We start from the raw sequence: 18864 nt of genomic DNA, 5'->3' as shown, positions 1-18864 counted from the left end.
TGTAATTTAGGGTGATACAAGTGCATTATTGAATCAGTCAGAATCAGGTTCATTATCACTGACATTTGTCGTGAAACTTATTGTTTTGGGGCAGCACCACAGTGGAATACATTAAAAGGTCACTCTAAATTAAACAATAAAATCAGTAAGTAACGCAAAAAGAGAGCAAAGAGTGAGGTAGTGTTCATTGAGGCCCAGGATGGTGAAGGCCCTTAATGACTGATGTCGGCTTCTTGTGACACCCCCCTCGGAAGATGTCCTCAATGCTGCCATCGATGGAGGTGGCTGAGTCTGTAACTCTGTGTCTTTTTTCCTATCCTGAGTATTAGCATCTCTGTACCAGACGGGAATGCAAGCAGTTGGAATGCTCTCTACTGTACAACAGAAGAAATTAGTATTGGAGGTGAAGTGCCATTGTGCTGCTGTGTATACTTGCAGTGTGAGTGACAGAGTGTGAGAGAGCGCGCGCAAGAGAGAGAGCACGCGCGAGAGAGTGTGACAGCATGTGACAAAGTGCGAGAAAGAGAGAGCAGGAACGTGTGTGAGAGAGAGACAGCACACATGAGAGAGCCAGCACCAGAGAGAGAGAGAGAGACAGCACGAGTGAGAGAGTGGGATCGCATGCGAGTGAGGGACTGCGCGAGGGAGAGAGCCAGCGCCAGAGAGAGGGACGGCACCAGAGGGAGGGATGATGCGAGGGAGTAACGGTGGGAGCGCGCGCAAGAGAGTGACAGTAGGAGTGAAAGAGAGCAGGAGCATGGTTGTGTGAGGGACAGTGGGAGTGAGAGAGCCAATATGAATGAGAGAGAGAGCACGCGAATGAGAGGCAGCATGAGTGAGAGAGACAGCGCGAGTGAGAGTGAAAGAAAGGACTCTGTTAAGTTTCTATGATAGTTGATGAACAGTGCCCGTGCCACATTCATAGAATTCATGCACAGTTATCTCCCATTTCTCAGGACTAGAACGGAGGCAACATATCCTGAACTTGAAAGGATCATCTAAGAAGAATAATTCTGTGATACTCGCTGATACAGACCAAAATGATTCAAAAAGACACAGATCTGAACATTACTGACAGATGCTTTACACAGATAGTAACAGACGTAGATGTGAACAAGAGTGTATGGAAATAACTAAAGAGCTGATGATGTATGGAAAGTTGATAGTATCTCTAAACTAACCAATGTTAGGGGGGTAGAAGTGTAAAAAAATACATTTCATAACAAACATTGTTAGAAATAACAAAATAGAACAGGAAAACCAAATTGCTTTAACTACAAACTGTGAAACCTGACCACACACAACAGTGGAAAGTATTTATCTATGTTTAAGGTGCTGATTTTCCATAGGAGGACAGATACATACCTTAATCTGACTACCCTGCCCAGTATAAAATACACATCCAGAAAGCTTATATTCATTTTATTCACCTACTTATTAAATTGAGGGAACTGTCTGAGCCAAATAGAAAAAAAAATTACACATTACTTAATAAGGTTTAGCTACTAATACCTTCCTCTTCTGCTCTGGGCCTGTACTCACTGGAGTGAGTACAATCGATGTTTCAGCCTGAAAATAGATTGCACTCTTTTCCTTGATGCTGCCTTGCCTGATGAGTTCCTCTAGCATTTTGCGTGTCTTGCTCGGATTTCAAGCATGTGCAGATTTTCTCTTGTTTGTGAATATTAAAATGCCTAGATACAGTGGACATGGAGAGGATGTCTCCGAAAGTGGGGGAGTGTTGGACCAAAACTCTCGGCCTTCAGAACAGAAGGATGTCTCTTTAGAACATGGATGAGGAGAACTTTCTTCAGCCAGTGGGTGGTGAATCTGAGGAATTCATTGCCACAGACGACTGTGGAGGATAAGTCATAGAACAAAGAACATAGAAATCTACAGCACATTACAGGCCCTTTGGCCCACAATGTGGTGCCAACCATGTAACGTACTCTAGAAACTGCCTAGAATTTCCCTGGCGCATAGCCCTCTATTTTTCTAAGCTCCATTTACCTATCTAAGAGGCTCTTATCCGCTTCCACCACCATCGCCGGCAGTGCATTCCACACATCCACCACTCTCTATGCGAAAAGCTTACCCCTGACATCCCCTCAGGACCTATTTCCAAGCACCTTAAAACTATGCCCCCTCATGTTAGCTATTTCAGCCCTGGGAAAGAAGCCTCTGGCTATCCACACGATCAATGCCTCTTATCATCTTATACATCTCTATCAGGTCACCTCTCATCCTCCATTGCTCCAAGGAGAAAAGGCCAAGTTAACTCAATCTATTCTCATAAGGTACGCTCTCCAATCCAGGCAACATCCTTGTAAATCTTTTCTGCACTCTCTCTATAGTATCCACATCCTTCCTGCAGTCAGATCCCTGCAGAACACCACTGGTCGCCGACCTCCATGCAGAATACAAACCATTTCCAACCACCCTTCTATGGGCAAGCCAATTCTGGATCCACTAAGCATGGTCTCCTTAGATCGCATGCCTCCTTACTTTCTGAAGGAACCTTGCATGGGGAACCTTATCAAATGCTTTTCTGAAATCCATATACACTACATCCACTGCTCTACCTTCATCAATGTGTTTTGTTACTTCCTCAAAGAATTCAATCAGGCTCATGAGGCACAAACTGCCCTTGACTAAGCTTATGTCTCTCCAAATGCTCATAAATCCTGCCCCTCAGGATCTTCTCCAACAACGTGCCCACCACTGAAGTCAGACTCACCGGTCTATAATTTCCTGGGTTATCTCTACTCCCTTTCTTGAGCAAGGGAAGAATATTTGCAACCCTCCAATCCTTCGGTACTTCTCCCATCCCTTTTGATGACACAAAGATCATCACAAGAGGCTCAGTAATCTCCTCCCTCGCTTCCCACAGTAACCTGGGGTATATCTCATCAGGTACCTGCGACTTATCTAACTTAATGCTTTTCGAAAGCTCCAGCACATCCTCTTTCCTAATGTCTATATGCTTAAACGTTTCAGTCCGCTGTAAGTCATCCTCACAATTGCCAAGGTCTTTTTCCCTGGTGAATACTGAAGCAAAGTATTCATTAAGTACCTTTGCTACCTCCTCCGACTCCATGCACACATTTCCACCATCACACCTGATTGCTCCTGATGGCTCATCCCTTGCTCTTCACATACTTGTAGAATACCTTGGGGTTTTCCTTAATCCTGCTCACCAAGGCCTTCTCATGGCCCCTTCTGGCTCTTCTAATTCCATTCCTAAGCTCCTTCTGAGCAACCTTGTAATTTTCTAGAGGTCTAACAGTACCTAGTTTCTTGAACGTTCCGTAAGCTTTTCTTTTCTTCTTTGGATATATTTAAAAAGGAGGTTGACATGTTTTTGATTAGTAAGTGCTTCAAAGGTTATGGGGAGAAGGTAGGAGAATGGGGTTGAGAAGGATAATAAATCAGCCATGATGGAATGGTGGAGCAGATGGCCAAATTCTGCTCCTATCTCATATGGTCTTATGGGTTTTCTCAAATTTAGATACCAATTTTCCACAATTTGCTTGCACAGCATCAAAGTTTGTACAATTGAAACTTGTATATCTTATAAGATGCATTCATATTTTAATTAAAATTATATTAACTTTGAGAAATAGAAATCTAATTATTTAGACTTATGAAGGCAGGGAATGGGCTGGGGAGTGGAAGATTCTTTTGAGAAACCCATATATCTAGTTTGTCCATAAGCTGTACATTTAAAAAATTGATTTAGGAGGGATTAAACTAATTAAACTGGAAATAATTTTTGTTACAAATGCACCAGATGATTACTTTTGTATTGCTGATGAGACTCAAGCAATGTGATAGAGCCAGCTTATTTAGTTTTCAGATCAGTACGTTGTCAATCCAACAAAAAATTAAGAGAGGTACCAGATGAAACCAGGTGGAAAAGTGGGTAATGGGAAGAAGGGGGAAGCGGGCTGGGGTGACTTAGAGAAGAGGGGTCTTGAGAGACCCTGGGTGGATAGAAAAGAGAGCAAAAGGAACACAATATTCATGCCATTGGGTTGCAGATTATCTGGGAGGTACTATTCTTTTGTTTTGCAGTTGGCTTCACTCTGGCAGTGGGGAAGACTGAGGACAGACAGGTCATTGTGGGAAAGGGCAAGGAGAATTGAAAAGGCTACAGGGAGCTCAAGATAGCCATAGCAGACAGAGTACAGGTGGTTGGAAAAGCAGTCGCCTAGCCTGTGCTTTGTCTCACCTATGTAGAGGAGACCTCACTGCAAGTACTGAATGCAGTAGATGAGGTTAGAGACAGTGCACATGAACCTGTCTCACCTGGGAGGGCTGATTAGCTCCCTGGATGGTGGTGAGGGAGGGACAGGTGCTGCACCTTGTTAAGTTACAGGGGAAAATGCCAGAGTGGGTGGAGAGGACTCAGTGAACCATGAAGGGACTGAAAATCCTAACCCTAAGTATCTTTCTATCTCCTTCTGATCCATCCAGCTTCCAATCCAATTCATCCTCTCCCAAACTTCTTCTCAAATCCCAATCCCACAACCCACAGTTTTGTCTTTTTCATCCATCTGGTTCCATGTGCCTATCACCCATAAGACCCATGTGCCCATCACCCATAAGACCCATGTGCCCATCACCCATAAGACCATAAAGACATAGGTGTAGAATTAGGCCATTCAGCTCATTGAATCTGCTCCACCATTCAAACGTGGTTGATTTATTTTCCCTCTCAACACCATTTTCCTGCCTTTTCACTGCAACTTTTGGTGTCCTTACTAATCAAGAACCTTTCAACCTTTGCTTTAGATATATCCACACACTTAACCTACTAGGAGACCAATCTCTTTCATCCAGCTGGTTCCAACTGCCCATAATCCCCACCTTACCTCATTCCACATCACCTTTCCTACTGACCAGATTCCTGGATCTGTAGCTCTTCAATGTCTCCACTTCCCACCACCGGCCTCTTTCAACCTACACCCTCTCCTCCCCTTAAATGGTTCCCTCTGCCCATCAACCCTTTCCTCAAGTTGTTTCACCTCTCTCAAGGCAGCAGTATTTTCAGTGTTGAGTCGATGGTAAGGAAGGCAAATGCAATGCTAGTTTCATTTTGAGAGGACTAGAATATAAAAACAAGAATGTAATGCTGAGGCTTTATAAGGCATTGCTCATACCACACTTGGAGTATTGTGAGCAGTTTTGAGCACTTTATCCAAGAAAGGATGTGCTGGTATTGGAGAGGCGGTTCATGAGAATGATCACAGGAATGAAAGGCTTAACGTATGAGAAGCATTTGATGGCTCTGGGCCTGTATTCATTGGAGTTTAGAGAGAGGAGGGGGATTTCAATGAGTACTGATAGGTTACATGGAGTGAACATGGACAGGATGCTTTCTCATCATGGGGGAGTCTCAGGCCAGAGAACACAGCCTCAGCATAGAAGGCCGTCCCCTTAGGACAAAGATGCAGAGGAATTTCTTTAGCCTGAGGGTGGTGAATCTGTGGAATTCATTGCCACAGACAGCTGTGGAGACCAAATCATTGTGTATATTTAAAGTGGATGATGTTGATAGGTTCTTGATTAGGAAGGGTGCCAAAGATTACGCGGAGAAGGCAGGAAAATGGGCTTGAGAGGGATAATAAATCAGCCATAATGGAATGGTGGAGCATACTCGATGGGCAGAATGGACAAATTCTGCTCCTATGTCTAATGGTCTCATCCCTCCTCTGCACACACACCTTTAATTCCCTACCTCTCCATCTCCTTTTAACATCCTCCATTCCTGATGCAGACTTGAAAGGCTAACTGTCCCTCTATCTCCAGGGACACTACCTGACCCACTCTGTTCTCCATAAGTTTGCTTATTTGTTCCGGATTCCAGTATTTGCAGTATCTTGGTCTTTGCTTCATTATGCAGATTGTGTGCTTCATAAAGGCCTATCACCAGTACCGGGAACAATTAGTGATGGGCAATGAACAGTGGCCTTGCCAATGATGTCGTTATCCCTGAAGGAGCATATACTGTAAAATTGTCCAGCTGATTTCCCCTATATGGCCTGCGTGCAAATTTCCCTCATCTAAATTAGGAAGTGGTCTAACTCGAGAAATCCAGCTAACTACAACTGCTTACAAATTGCAGTAGACCTTCACCAGGAAATGTCTAGTTAAAACAGTAACCTTAAAGGCACAAGCAATGCTGGCAGCAAAAAATGTTAACCATACAGTTAAAACCTGAAATTGTCCCTTGGCAATAATTATGAATATCATCCGATATTACAGACCCATGATGAACTGCAATGTGACAACTAGGCAGGCAAAGTATTTAAACAAGGTGCTCATAGAATACTGGCTGGCAGATTGTTCCATAAAGTCAAGAATGTGTGTCTTGATGGCACAGGCTGATATTGAGAAGGTGGAGGCACAGGTCAATAGTTACAGACTTTGTAGATAGAAAAGTCCTGACCATTTCTAGCCACCAGCAAGCTTAATGGCAAGTTTCATTTCTTGCTAGGTACTTGGGCATTTGAACAGCAGCCAATCAGAGATCAGAAGTGAGAGAAGAGGTGACTTGCACACTGTGCATTAAAAAGCAGCATTTTGCAGAAGTTTTGGCATTGGAACAGTATCCAATCAGAGACTGGGATTTATTTGCAAGGGCAAATAAAAATAATGCAGGGGTAAACAGAGTGGCCTTTGTTGAAGTCGACAGTGTTAGAGTGAGGATTTGAGGTTCTAGCTCTTCGAGGCTTCAATGAGAAGAGGTTAAGTGAGAGAAGGTGAAAAGCTGTAGGTAGATTTTTTTTCCAGTTTATTTAATGTTTCCTTCTTTATAATTGAACAGTTCGAGCAGCAGGAATACCAGGCACGATAGCTGAACGCTCCCCTTGCAGGATGTGGGAAGGCAGGGACATCGCCAATATCCCTGACAACTTCACCTGCGAGAAGTGCACCCAGTTGCAGACTTTAACACGCTACATTAAGGCGTTGAATCTGGAACTGGATGATCTCCTGATCATTTGGGACATATAGTGAGGTATTTACACTCAACGTGCAGGACACAGGAAACTGGGTGATAGTCAGGGGGGTGAAAGAGATTAAACAGCCAATGCAGAGTACCCCATGTCCATCCCCCCTCAACAACAGGATACTGTTGGGGGGGAATGACCTAGCAGAGGAAAGTCACAAAGGTCAGGTCTCTGGCAGTGAGTGTCTGGGTCTATGGCTCAGAAAGGAAAGTGGCGAGGGAGGGGGAGGTGAGAGGTGATCTGTGGTAAAAGAGGATTCCTTAGATAAGGGAACAGAAAAGAGAACGAGATTCCCAGATGGTATGTTGTCTGACGGATGCCAGGATCTGGGGCACCTCAGATCAAGTCTTCAGCATTTTTAAGTGGGAGGGTGAGCATCCAGAGGTCTTCGTCCATATAGGTACCAATGACATTGGGAGGAAGAGGGATGAGGTTCTGCAAAGTGAGTTCAGGGAGTTAGATGCTAGGATAAAGGACAGGACCTTCAGGATTGTGATCTTAGGACTGCTACCATGTGCTAGTAAGGCCAGAAATAGGAAGATCATACAGTGGCTAAGGAGTTGGTGTAGGAGGGAGGGCATGAGATTTTAGGATCATTGGACTCTCTTCCAGGGAAGGTGGGATTTGTGCAGAAGAGACAGTTTGCACCTAACTAGAGGGAAGGTTTGCTCGTATTGCATGGGGGGAGGGGCAGTGTTAAACTAGCATTGCAGAGGGGTGGGAATCAGAGTGCCAGACAGATAGTGGAGTGGTTGTAGAGACAGATGTTATTAAAACCTCAGACAAATTCAGGAATCAGAAGGTAGAGCATGGTGGGACTACTGTTCTGAGTTGTATGTATTTCAATGCAAGTATTGTAGGAAAGGCAGATGAGTTCAGGGCATGGATCAACACATGAAATTATGATATTGTAGCTGTTAGTGAGATTTTGTTGCAGGAGAGGCAGGACAGGCAGCTCAATATCCCTATGTTCTGTTGTTTTAGGTGTGGTAGAGTAGGAGGGATTAAAGGGGGAGTGGTGATAATACTAGTCAAGTAAAGTGCCACAGCAGTGCTCAGTCAGGACAGACTGGAGAACTTGTCTAGTGAGGCTTTATGGGTGGAACATTAAAGTATGACCATGTTAATGGGCCTGTATTATAGACCTCTGAACAGTCCGTGGGATTTAGGGGAACAAATTTGTAGAGAAGTTGCAGGCAAGAAGCATAATGTTGTGATAGTCGGTGATTCAACTTTCCACATTGGCTGGGACTCCCATGCTGCAAAGGAACTAGCTGGGATGTTAATAGGAACTAGATGGGAGGTTCCTGATTAGTCAGTCAGTCAGTGGGTGCCGTCCCGAATCCGGGGTTGGTGGCTATGCATCTCCATCTTCTTCGATCTTGCGCTCTTTTTCTGGCCTCAGCGTAACTCAACCCAGTTCATTGCCTCACATTATCGTACCGAGTGGTTCGCTGCCTTCCTCTTTCCCTCTTTCCTTCTATCATCCCTTCCAATAACAATCTCTGCAGTCCACCACCTCTTAACAAGTGCCCGGCATATTCCAGCTTCCTTTTCTGCACATTCTTCAGCAACTCCTTTCCTCTCCTCACTCTCTCCAACACTTCCATATTACTGACCTGCATCACTCATCTTGTTTTCTGCATTCTCCTTAAACACCACATTTCAAATGCCTCCAGTCGTCGTTGCGCTTCCTTGCATAAGGTCCACGATTTGACTCCATACAACAGACTGCTCCAGATGTAGCATTTCCAAATTCAACAACGCAGCCCCAAGTCCAACCTCTTGCCACACAGCACCTCACTCAGGCTCCAGAACGTTGATCTTGCAGTCTCAATTTTCCGTCTAATTTCTGTATCACATTCCCCATCCTCTGTGACCATCTGTCCCAAGTACACAAACTTCTTGACTTGCTCTAGGCCTACACCGTTAATTTTGATCCTGATTAGTAAAGGAGTCAAAGGTTATGGGGAGAAGGCAGGAGAATGGAGCTGAGAGGGATAATAAGTCAGCCATGATGGAATGGCAGAGCAGACTTGATGGGCTGAATGGTGTAATCCTGCTCATATGGGTTATGGTCTTATTTAATGTTACAATAATATAACAGGATCTTTCACTATTGTAATCCCTACTGTTGTCCAATCTTCCCTGTGATTGCTTTTTGTTCCTGTTCTAATAGTTTCATGACTTCTGCGAGCTTTACCTTTTAAACTCTAGGAATTACATAGTCATTTGAATTCTAATTCCACAGCTGAAATAGTAAGATTTGGCAACTTAAGCACCACATTATTACACCTCATGCTGGTCAGAGACAAAAATGGTATCTGAAACCACAAACATGTCAGAAACATGATCAATCAATTAAAACTGCCACCTTTCAAAGCAGGTTAATGTTTTCAATTATCTACCTTTCAGCGCATCAGTAAAGTTAAATTATCTGCTTCCGCAAATGACGAAAGCGTGAAACTTATTTGCCTAAGGAAGCTCATTGCTACCCACAGATAAAACTTTTATGAGATTATATCCAGAGCTATATCCATGCAAGTGCAGAACTGTTTAGATATTAGTGACACAAGACATTTTGCAGATGCTGGAAATCCAGTGCAACACACACACACACACACACACACACACACACACACACATGCATAGCTGGAGGAACTCAGCAGGCCAAGCAGCATCTATGGAAATGAATCTATGGACGCTTCGGGCCAAGACCCTTCATCAGGATTGATAATCTCAGAATCAGATTTAATATCACCAACATATGTCGTGAATTATGTTGTCTAGGTATTAGTATCCTTTTTCTTTTTCAGATCAGGAGTCAGTCAGTTATAGAGTCATAGAACACTACAACACAGAAACAGTCTGGGCTACACAACTTATCTGCCTCGACCGATTGACCTGCACCTGGATCATAGCTCTCCATACATCTCCCATAATATACCTATCCAGATTTCTCTTAGAAGTTGAAATTGAACCCGTGTCCACCATTTCTGCCAACAGCCTGTTCCACACTCTCAACTCACTTTGAGTGAAGAAATTCTCCTCATGTTCCCCTTAAACATTGCACCTTTCACCTTTAATGCATGACCGCTCGTTCTAGTCTCATCCAACCTTAGTGAAAAAGCCTGCTTGCATTTACCCTATCTATACCCCTCATAATTTTGCATACCTCTGTCAAATCTCCCCTCATTCTCCTACGTTCCAGGGGATAAAGTCCTAACCTATCCAGCATTTCCCTATAACTCAGGTCCTCAAGTCCTGGCAACATCCTTGTAAATTTTCTTGGCACTTTTTCAGTCTTACTGACATCTTTTCTGTAGGGAGTTGACCAAAACTGCACATCATTCTCCATATAAGGCCTCACTAATGTCTTATACAACTTCAACATATTTCTTTACAACCTTATCCACCTGTGACACTATTTTGAAGGAATTATGTATCTTATCTGTATTCCCAGATCCACCTGGTCTACTGTAGTTCTCAGTGCCCTATGGCCCACCGTGTAAGTCTTCCCAAAGTGTGACACCAAGTAAATTGCTAAGATTGGAGAACAACTTAACCCAACCAACACCTCATACTTGCCTGCATAAAATCTCTATCTCCTATTTTATAGCCCATTTTTCCAGCTGGTCCAGGTCCCACTGCAAGCTTTGCTTGTCTTGCTCACTGTCCACCACACCTCCAATCGTGGTGTCATCTGCAAATTTGCTAATCCAGTTTACCATATTTTCATTCCGGTCGTTGCTATAGATGACGAATAACAATCCCTGTGGCTCCCCAGTAGTCACAGGCATCCAGTCAGAGCGGCAGAGATCTAATACCACTCTATGGCTTCTCCTGTAAAACCAATATCTAATCAAATTTACACTGTCATCCTGAATGCCAAGTGACTGAACCTTCTTGACCAACATCTCATGTGAGACCTTGTCAAAGGCCTTTCTAAAGTCCATGGAGACAACATCCATTGCCTTGCTTTCATCAACTTTTCTGGCAACTTTCTCAAAAAACTCTATAAGAATGGTTAGACATGACCTACCATGCACAATACCATGTTAACTGTCCTTAATCTGTCCATGTCTATCTAAACACTTACATAATCAGACCCTTAGAGCAGTGGCCCCAACCTCCGGGCCGCGGATTGATACATTGCCGCGAAGCATGCAGGGGTGCAGTGGTGGCCAGAATGCACCCAGCACATCTTTAAGAAAAAAGCCAAAATAAACAAGCTAAATAATTAGGTGCCGGCCGGCACGTAAATGTTGGCCCTGATCAGAGGCGATTGCCGATTGCGTCGTCTCTGATCTGGACCAACAGTTACGTGCCAGGTGGCACCTGATTAATTAGCTTGTTTATTTCAGCTTTTTTCTTAAAGATGTACTGGGTGCATTCTGGCCACCGCTGCACCACTGCATTCTTCGTGGCAATGCATTGGTCTGTGGCCTGGAGGTTGGGGACTACTGCCTTAGAATACCTTCCAGTAACTTACCCAGTATTGATATCAGGCTCACTGTATTATGATTTTCTGGCTTATTCTTAGAGCCTTTCTTAAACTATGGAAAAACATTAGCTATCCTCCAATTCTCTGGTACCTCACCTTTGGCTAAGAATGTCTTAAGTACCTCTGCTAGGGCCCCTGCAACTTCTGCACTTGCCTCCTACAGGGTCCGAGCAAACACCTTGTCAGGCGCTGGGGATTTATCCACCATAATCTTCCTCAACGCAGCAAATACCTCCTCCTCTGTAATCTGTATACAGTCCATGACTTCACAGTTGTTTTGTCTCACTTCTATAGACCCTGTGTCCATCTCCTGAGTAAATACAAATACAAAAATCGACTTAAGAACTCCCCCATCTCTTTTAGCTCCATGTATAGATGACCACTCCAATCTTCACGAGGACCAATTTTATCCTTCTTATTCTTCTGCTCTTAACATATCTGTAAAAGCCCTTGCGATTCTCCTTCACCTTGTCTGCTAGAGCAACCTTATGTCTTCTTTTAGCCCTCCTGATTTGCTTCTTCAGTGTTCTCTTGCACTTCGTAATCTCAAATTTGCTCCTTTCTGCTTATACTTGCTATGTACCTCCTTCTTTGTCAACTAGAACTTCAATAGCTCTCAAAAACCAAGGTTTCCTAAACCCATTATCCTTTCCCTTGAATAAGAATACAAAATGTATAGTATTCCAGATACGTTTTCACAAATGCCCTACATAATTGGAGGTTAATCTTAGGACAAATACTGTACTCTCAAAAATTTACTTTTGAGAGCCTCCCACTTACCATGTACACTTTTGCCAGAAAACAATATGTCCCAATCCACATTTTCCAGGTCCTTTGTGATACTATCAAAATTGGCCTTTCTCCAGTTTAGAATCTCAACCCAAGGACCAGACCTATCCTTCTCCATAATTATCTTGAAACTATCGGCATCGTCCTGCCCCTCCTGCAACTAAGTCTCACTAATGACTACAATATCATAATTCCACATGGTGATCCATGCCCTAAGCTCATCTGCCTTTCCTACAATACTCCTTGCATTAAAATTGGTCCCACCATGCTCAACCTTTCAATTCCTGACTTTGTACACAGACTTAACGGCATCTTTCCTCAGAACCACTCCACTATATGCTTTGACACTCCGGTTCCCATCCCCCTGCACTTCTAATTTCATCCCCACTACCCCCCTCCCTCCACCGTACAGCACTAGCAAGCCTTCCTGCATGGATATTAGCCCCCCCCCCCCCCCAGTTCAGGTGAAACCGTCCCTTCTGTACAGCTTCCACGCTCCCTGGAAGAAAATCCCATGATCCAAAAATCTTAAGTTCTCCTTCCTGCACCAATCTCCTTAGCCACATGTTGAACTGTATCCCCTTCTTATCTGTGGCCTCACTAGCATGTGACATGAGTAGCAATCCAGAGATCACAACCCTGGAGATTCTGTCCTTTAACTTAGCACCTGGCTCCCCAAACTCACTTTGCAGGACCTCGTCACCCTTCCTACCCATGTCATTGGTACAACTCTGGCTGCTCACTCTCCCACTTAAGAATTCTGTGGACTCGATCTGAAATTCCCTTCACCATGGCAACTAGGAGGCAACATACCATCTGGGAATCTCATTCTCGTCCATGGAACCTCCTATCTGTTTCCCCTAACCAATGAATCCCTATCACAACAGCTCAGCTCTTCTATCCTCTTCCCTTCTGTGCCACAGAGCCAGAGACCTGACCACTGTGGCTTTCCTCTCCTTCCCATCAGAATCCAAGGCAGTATACCTGTTGTTGAGGGGAACGACCACAGGGGTACTCTGCCTATCCCTTTTCCCCCTGATGACGGTTACCCAGTTACCCACGTCCTGCACCTTTGGTGCAACTACATCCCTGTGTGTCCTGTCGATCAACCCCTTAGCCTCATGAATGATCTGAAGTTCATCCAGTTCTAGCTCCATTTCCTTAACACTGAGATTCAACAGAATCTTCTGACAAAATTTTCCTGAAATGCCAATGCTCCCATCTTGCTGAATGAAATACTCTCTTCCCTTTCTTATCATTGCACATGAGGTTACAAGAACCTGAGTTCCCACACCACTGGGCTCAGGAACAGTTATTATCCTACAACCATCAGCCTCCTGAAGAAAGCTGGATAACTTCACACACCTCTACTCTGAACTTATTTTTAAACAGAGACCTCTTGTTTGAGAGTCCCACATTTATAAAGAGATCCTCTCTGCTTCCACCTTAGCAAGACCCCTTGGTATCTTGGATATTTCACTTTGCTAAGCTCCAGCTGATATGTTTCGCCTAATTTAGTAAGACAAGACTCCTATGCCAGGTACTACTCTAGTAAACCTGCTCTAAACAGCTTTCAATTCAGTAATACTTGATTAAAATTTGAATAAGAATACAAATAATGTATAGTATTCCAAATATGTTTTTATAAATGCCCTACATAATTGAAGGTTAATCTTAGAGCTTCTGTATTTAATTTCCCTGTACACAGTGTCCACTTTATTATGAACAGGAGTGGGATCTGGTGTGATCTTCTGCTGCTGTAGCCCATCCACTTCAAGGTTCAATGTGTTGTGTGTTCAGAGATGCTGCTCTGCACACTACTGTTGTAACGCATGGTTACTTGAGGTACTGTCACCTTCCTATCAATTTGAACCAGTCAGGTCATTCTCCTCTGACCTCACTCATTAACAAGACATTTTCACAGAACTCCATCTCATCCTGGATTTTTTTTCACAGTATTCTCCATAAAACCTAGAAACGGTTCCATATGAAAATCCTTGGAAATGACCTATTTCTGGGATACTCCAACCACCCAATATGGTACCATCAATCAGTCCACAGTCAAAGTCACTTGGATCACATTTCTTCCTCATTCTAATGTTTGGTCTGAACAACAACTGAACCTCTTGACCATGTCTGCCTGCTTTTATGCATCCAATTGGCTGATTAGATATTTGCATTAACGAGGAGTACTGGTGTGTCTAATAAAATGGCCAGTGAGTTACATTACATTAGTTATCTAAATAATTGCTAACATTGACAACCTCACATTTTTCACATTTTATTCAATTTGCAAGATCCTTGTCAACTCTATTAACCAATGCCATTCTAATGTAGCCTCTTAATATCCTCTTCACGACTTACTTTGCTAACTATCTTTGAGTTATTAACAAAATTTAGCACCATTATATTTAGAACCTTTCAAATAGTCATTTATAAAAATTGATAATAGTGATACCCAGTACTGTGCCCTGCGGCACACCACTTGTTAAATATTGCCAACCAGAAAAAGACATATTTATACCCATTTCTGTTTCCTGTTAGCCAACCAATTTTCTATCCTTGACAAATATTACTTCTTAAACCGTGAGCTTATATTTTTTCAGCAATAACCTTTGTGGTTGAACCTTATCACCTTATTTCGTGTGACTTATTTTAACACCTTTTTGTCTATTCTGCAAACAGTTCAATATCTTGCAATGTAATGCAACAGATTGAAGGATATTCTCCAAGGTCTACTGGTGTTAGCAGAGTACCTTGGTTGAACCAACTTTGCAGAACTTGCTGCCACTCTTTTTTTTGCCATTCCTTCTCTCCAAAGCTCCCCCCATTCTCAACTCATCACTTTCTTGCCTGCTCCCCACACAAATATTCTCTCGCTATCCCTACAGCAACTCCCAATACACCCTCTCACCATTTTCCTTTAGTCTCCTGGCCTTTCTCCCACATCTACACCTCTTTCTCACCACTTCTTCTGCCTCCACTTTCCCTCTCACACCCTCCAACCTTATCCTTCTTCCCACTCTCCTTAATCTTATTCCTTCCACTCTCTATCTCTTCTCATCTTCCACCACCATTCCTCTCATGCCCTTCTCACACCATCCCTTTCCCAAATCTGAACCCTACCCCAGTTCATTCCCTCACTCCAACCCTCACTATCACTGTCAATTTCTAAACCTCAGAAATCCCTGCATCTTTATCCCCTATCACATACCATCTTATTTTTCTCCCTGCCCTCAGCCTGCTCCTGCCCCTTCACTCCTACCTTAACATCCCTCTGCCCTCATCCTCTACCCCTCCCACCCTTCTCCCATTCTCCCCTCCTCCCCATCCTCTCTCCCTTCACCTCCTCCCCACCCTCCTTCTCCCATGGCCCACCCTCCCTTCCCCCTCTCACCTTCCCCATCCTTCCACTCTTCCTCCCGTCCCCTACTCCCCTTTCTCTCTCTCTCCCCTCCACCATCTCTCCCTCCCCACATCCTCTACCTCCCTCTCCTCTCCCCCTCCCACTCCACCTCCTCTCCCCTCCCCACTTCCCCTTTCTTTCTCCCCTCCCCCACCCTGCTTCCCCTCACTTCCCCATCCCATCCTCATCCACTCTCCCTCCCTCACCACCCTCCACTACCTCTCCTCCCCTTTCCACATCCACTACCCCCACCCTACTCCTCTGCCTCTACCCCCCACCCTCCTCTCCCCTACCCTCACTCTCCCAATCCCCCTTTCCCCTCCCCATCGTCCTCCCATCCCTTCTCCCCACATCCCATTTCCCCACACTACCCCTCCCTCTCTCAACCTCCCCTCTCACTCTCCTCTCCCCTTCCTCCCCTCCCCCTCCTCTCTCCCTTCCCCCTCTATCTTCCCCTCACCCTAACAATCCGGACTCCCCTCTCCATACAGTTTTCCCCTCCTCACCCCACCTTCCATTCCCCACCCCATTCTCAGCCCATCACCTCTCCTCCTCCTCCCCGCTTCCCTCCCCTCCTCCTCTCCCCTTCCCCCTCCTCCTTCCCCCCACCCTATCAATCTCCCCTCACCCCCCTCTTTCCCACCCCATCTCTTCCCTTCTCCATTCTCAGCCCATCCCCTCTCCCCCTCCCCTCCACACTCCCTCATCTCCCCTCCTTCCTCACCCTCTTGTCCATTCTCCTTCCCCATCGCTCGTCTCCCCTCCCTCCTCACCCCTCCCCTCACCTCCCAACACACTCCTCTATCCCTCACGCTCTCTCCCCCTATCTACTCTCACCCCTCACCGACCCCCTCCCCCATTCCCCTAGCTACGCTCTCCCCCTCCCCGACCCCCTCCTGTTCCCTCTCCTTTCCCACCCCTTCTCCCCATCCCCTCACTCCTCTCCCTCTACCCCTCCCCACCACTCCTCTCCCTTTCCCCCTCCCCTCCAACTCCCCCATCACCCCTCCCCCTCACTTCCCACCCCTCCCCTCTACCCCCATGCTCTCCCCATCTCACCCCTCACCTCCCTCCTCCCCTTCCCCTATCTATGCTCTCCCCTTCCCCTCTCCCGCTCCCCACCCCTTCATCCCCTCCTCTCCCCCCCACCTTCTTCCCCACCCACTCACCCCTCTCTCTCCCCTTCCCACCACCCCTCTCCCCCTCCCCCACCACCCCTCTCCCCTCCCCCCCTCTCCCCCTCCCCCACCACCCCTCTCCCTCCCCCTCCCCCACCACCCCTCTCCCTCCCCCTCCCCCCACCACCCCTCCCCCTCCCCCCACCACCCCTCCCCACCCCTCACCCCTCCACCCCCCCTCCCCCTCCACCCACCACCCCTTTCCCTCCCCCTCCACTACCCCTCTCCTTCTCCCCCTCCCCGTTACCCCTCTCCCCTCTCTTTCTTCACCTCACCCTCTCCTTCTCCCCCTCTCTCATCGCCCTCCCCCTCCCCTCTCTCCTCCCTCCCTCCTCTTCGCCCCCTCCCCTCTCCACCTTCCACTCCCATCCCCTCTCCCCTCGCCACCGTTCCCCCCCCCCCCGGCTGTTCCGCATATTAGGCCGCATCCCCGGTCTTTCCTTACCGTTTACAGTCGGATCTTCGCCGTACCCATCATCGCCGACTCTGGCGCAGGCCATTGCCGTCCGCATGGCCGAGCTGGGGCTAGTGACTGTGTCGCTGCGCAGATCCACGGTCCGAATCGAGCGACGGGCGGCCGGAGTTCCAGGCACCGATCCCCGGTACCATCGCCGGCCGAAAGTCGGGAGCCTCAGCAACACAGAGCGCATGGTGAGCGGAGCCCGAGCGGCTGTCGAGTGCCAGCTTTGCCTGAATTAATTGCTGTCCCAAGGTTCCGAGCTGCTCTCAGCAGCAGTTTTTTTTCCCCTTCTCGTTGCCTGTTGCCCATCACGCACCCTCCCTTGCCATCATCTACCCTTCCCCTCGCTATCCTTCTGCCTTTTCTCTTGCCCCATCCCACATTTTCTGCTTGCCCCCTTCCTACCCTTCTCGTTGCTCCTCCTAACCTTCCTCTTGCCCTCATCCTCCTGTGACCACCTTCCTCTGCCTCATTCACCCTCTTCTTTTTCCTTCTCATCCTATATGCCTCTTATCACTTGTTTGTTGCCCACCTTACCTCTTTTCTTTCCCCACTCCTGATACCATCCATCCTCTCCACTACTCTTACTGATTGACATACCCCAATATTCCTTCACCCCCCTCCTTCTTCATCCTTTTGCTTAATCCACCTTCTTTCCCATCCATGTCCTTCCATCACTGCCCACCCTTATTCTCCCATTGTACTCTCGTCCGTCAAGAACCTTTATAAGGCACTAGTCAGGCCACACTTGGAGTACTGGCAACAGTTTTGAGCCCCATATCTCAGAAAGGATGTGTTGTCATTGGAGAGGAGGTTCACAAGGATGTTTCCAGAATGAAGGGGTTAACATCTGAGGAGCGTTTGGTAGCTTTGGGCCTGGAATTTAGAAGAATGCGGGGGGATCTGATTGAAACATACAGAATGTTGAAAGAACTAGATAGGGTGGATGTGGAGAGGATGTTTCCTATGGTGGGTTATCCAGATTTAGAGGGCATATCCTCAAAATTGAGTGGCGAACTTCGAGAACAGAGGTAAGGAGGAAATTTTTTTAGCCAGAGAGTAGTAAATCTGTGGAATGCTCTGCAACGGACTGCGGTGGAGGCCAAGTCCATGGGTAAATTTAAGGCAGAAGTTGATTATTTCCTGATCGGTCAGGGCATCAAATTATATGGCGAGAAGGCAGGTATATGGGGTTGTGTGGGATCTGGGATCTGGGATCAGCCATGATGAAATGGCAGAGCAGACGCAATGGGCTGAATGGACTAATTCTTCTCCTATATCTTATGGTCTTATCCCAGACCCAACCTGCTCACAGTGGTCTTGCAATCACCTGACCTTCTCTACCCATGCCCTATCTCACCCTGTCCTTTCCCACCTGTTTTTTTTTCTACCTTCCTTCCTCCAATCCTCTGCACAGAATACCTAACTATTATTTTCATGCTCTTTCCTTTTTTTTCCCCTTTGATCTTTTCACCCACTAGCCCTAACAATCCCTTCTTCTTTTCAAATAACTC

General features: G+C 46.0%; 1 protein-coding gene across 1 annotated transcript in view; it reads right to left on the bottom strand.

Annotated features, from left to right (window-relative positions):
• tha1 (threonine aldolase 1) overlaps positions 1-17685 on the bottom strand; it is a 113521-nt gene extending 95836 nt beyond the window's left edge. Inside the window, exon 1 of the mRNA XM_063074565.1 lies at positions 17336-17685. Within this exon, the coding sequence (XP_062930635.1) occupies positions 17336-17540 (205 nt within the window). The 5' untranslated portion in view covers positions 17541-17685. The remainder of the gene's footprint in view (positions 1-17335) is intronic.
• Positions 17686-18864: the final 1179 nt, after the last annotated feature.

Source organism: Mobula hypostoma, chromosome 22 (assembly GCF_963921235.1).
Source record: "Mobula hypostoma chromosome 22, sMobHyp1.1, whole genome shotgun sequence".
NCBI lineage: Eukaryota > Metazoa > Chordata > Chondrichthyes > Myliobatiformes > Myliobatidae > Mobula > Mobula hypostoma.
This window is presented reverse-complemented; position numbering and strand designations above follow the sequence as displayed.